The sequence below is a fragment of the Empidonax traillii genome, unplaced genomic scaffold (assembly GCF_003031625.1).
Source record: "Empidonax traillii isolate 1590-97213 ecotype Southwest subspecies unplaced genomic scaffold, ASM303162v1 scaffold484:size464376, whole genome shotgun sequence".
NCBI classification, from domain to species: Eukaryota; Metazoa; Chordata; class Aves; order Passeriformes; family Tyrannidae; genus Empidonax; species Empidonax traillii.
The window spans coordinates 236,609-237,835 of NW_020955677.1; the positions used below are offsets into that span (position 1 = coordinate 236,609).

The 1,227-nt window shown below is 54.0% G+C and overlaps 1 protein-coding gene across 1 annotated transcript in view; it reads right to left on the reverse strand.

The window, feature by feature from the left end:
• Positions 1-288: 288 nt before the first annotated feature.
• LOC114063718 (E3 ubiquitin-protein ligase RING2-like) overlaps positions 289-1,227 on the reverse strand; it is a 1,829-nt gene continuing 890 nt past the window's right edge. The window contains exon 2 of the mRNA XM_027896177.1: positions 289-1,093. Coding sequence (XP_027751978.1) covers positions 362-1,093 — 732 coding nt within the window. The 3' untranslated portion in view covers positions 289-361. The remainder of the gene's footprint in view (positions 1,094-1,227) is intronic.

Sequence of the window (1,227 nt, forward strand, 5' to 3'; positions counted from 1 at the left end):
GGTACTAGGGCAGAAAGGGTTTTTTCCTTTCATCTTCAGTTGTCATAGTGTGGAAATGCAATACAGGGAGAAAAGGCACACCCACACAAAATGTTAAGTACAACCTTTTATGGATGAGTGTAACATAAATCAGGATGAGAAAAGCAACACTGAACTTCTAGCCTGTTACACTCATGACCCTCAGCAGCCCTGAAGGGTCTTTTAGATTTTCAGGTGCATTTTTAGATGCTTGGCCCCAAGCTTGATGGCTGGATTTGAATTTATTTTTGAAATTGCTAGTAGGAGCAGTTTTGGTGTGAGGCGTTCTAATTCGTGGTACTAATAGCAGGGTATACAGTAGTACCGTTCTTGGTAGGGTGTTCTACCTCTCCCTGTGACCATCAGGACTGTGGGATGTCTGCCGGGATCGGCTCCTTGTTGCCTGGGGCTCCCAGGAGGTAACCCGGCGTCCCTGTTGATGCCGCTCGCTCCTCCCTGAGCGGGCTGGGGCATCCCGTTGGGGCCTTTCAGCGTGGTCCTCATCACTAGAGGTGTCAGTAGACGTGTCTTCATCCCAAGTCTCCTGCCGGCTCCTGCTGCTCGAGGAGTCATAGTCCTGGGCCCGCTGACCCCTGCTGTAGCTCCTGTGGTGCTGCCTCGGGGACCTGCTTCGTTCCCTCTCTCGGTCCCTGGCACGGCCAGTGCCATGCTCCCTGCTGGAAGAGCTGCGCTGCTGGCGGCCTGTGGAACGATTCTGCCTCCTTCCTGCAGAGTGGCGACGAGCTCTCTGTCCTCGATTAGGTCTGACAAAGCTGATGCAGTGCCCTATGGAGTACACCTCATAATTGTTGTCTCCCACCTTGCGAAGAAGATATTGGAAAGGCTCCCGACAGATTGGGCACACAGCTGTGTTGCGGGACCATTGCAGTATGCAAGGAAAGCAGAAAGCATGGCTGCACCAGCTCACAGAGACTTGGTCCTTGATGGAGTCCATGCAGATTGGGCACGTTAGGTTCTCTGTGTCACGTGCAGGCGCAGCCTGAGACACCTGGTTGGTGCTGGCAGCAGGGGAAGAGGTGCTGCCTTCTGGTGAGACCTCCTCGGCCATCTGGCACTGCAAACCAAAGAGACACAAAGCTCCTGACCTGCCCTGAAGACACAATCCAGAGATGCAATCTGCAGAAAGCAGCCAAGCTGCCCAAACTGAGCACTAAAGAGCTCTCGCTTGGCCTCGGGGCTGTGCTTGGG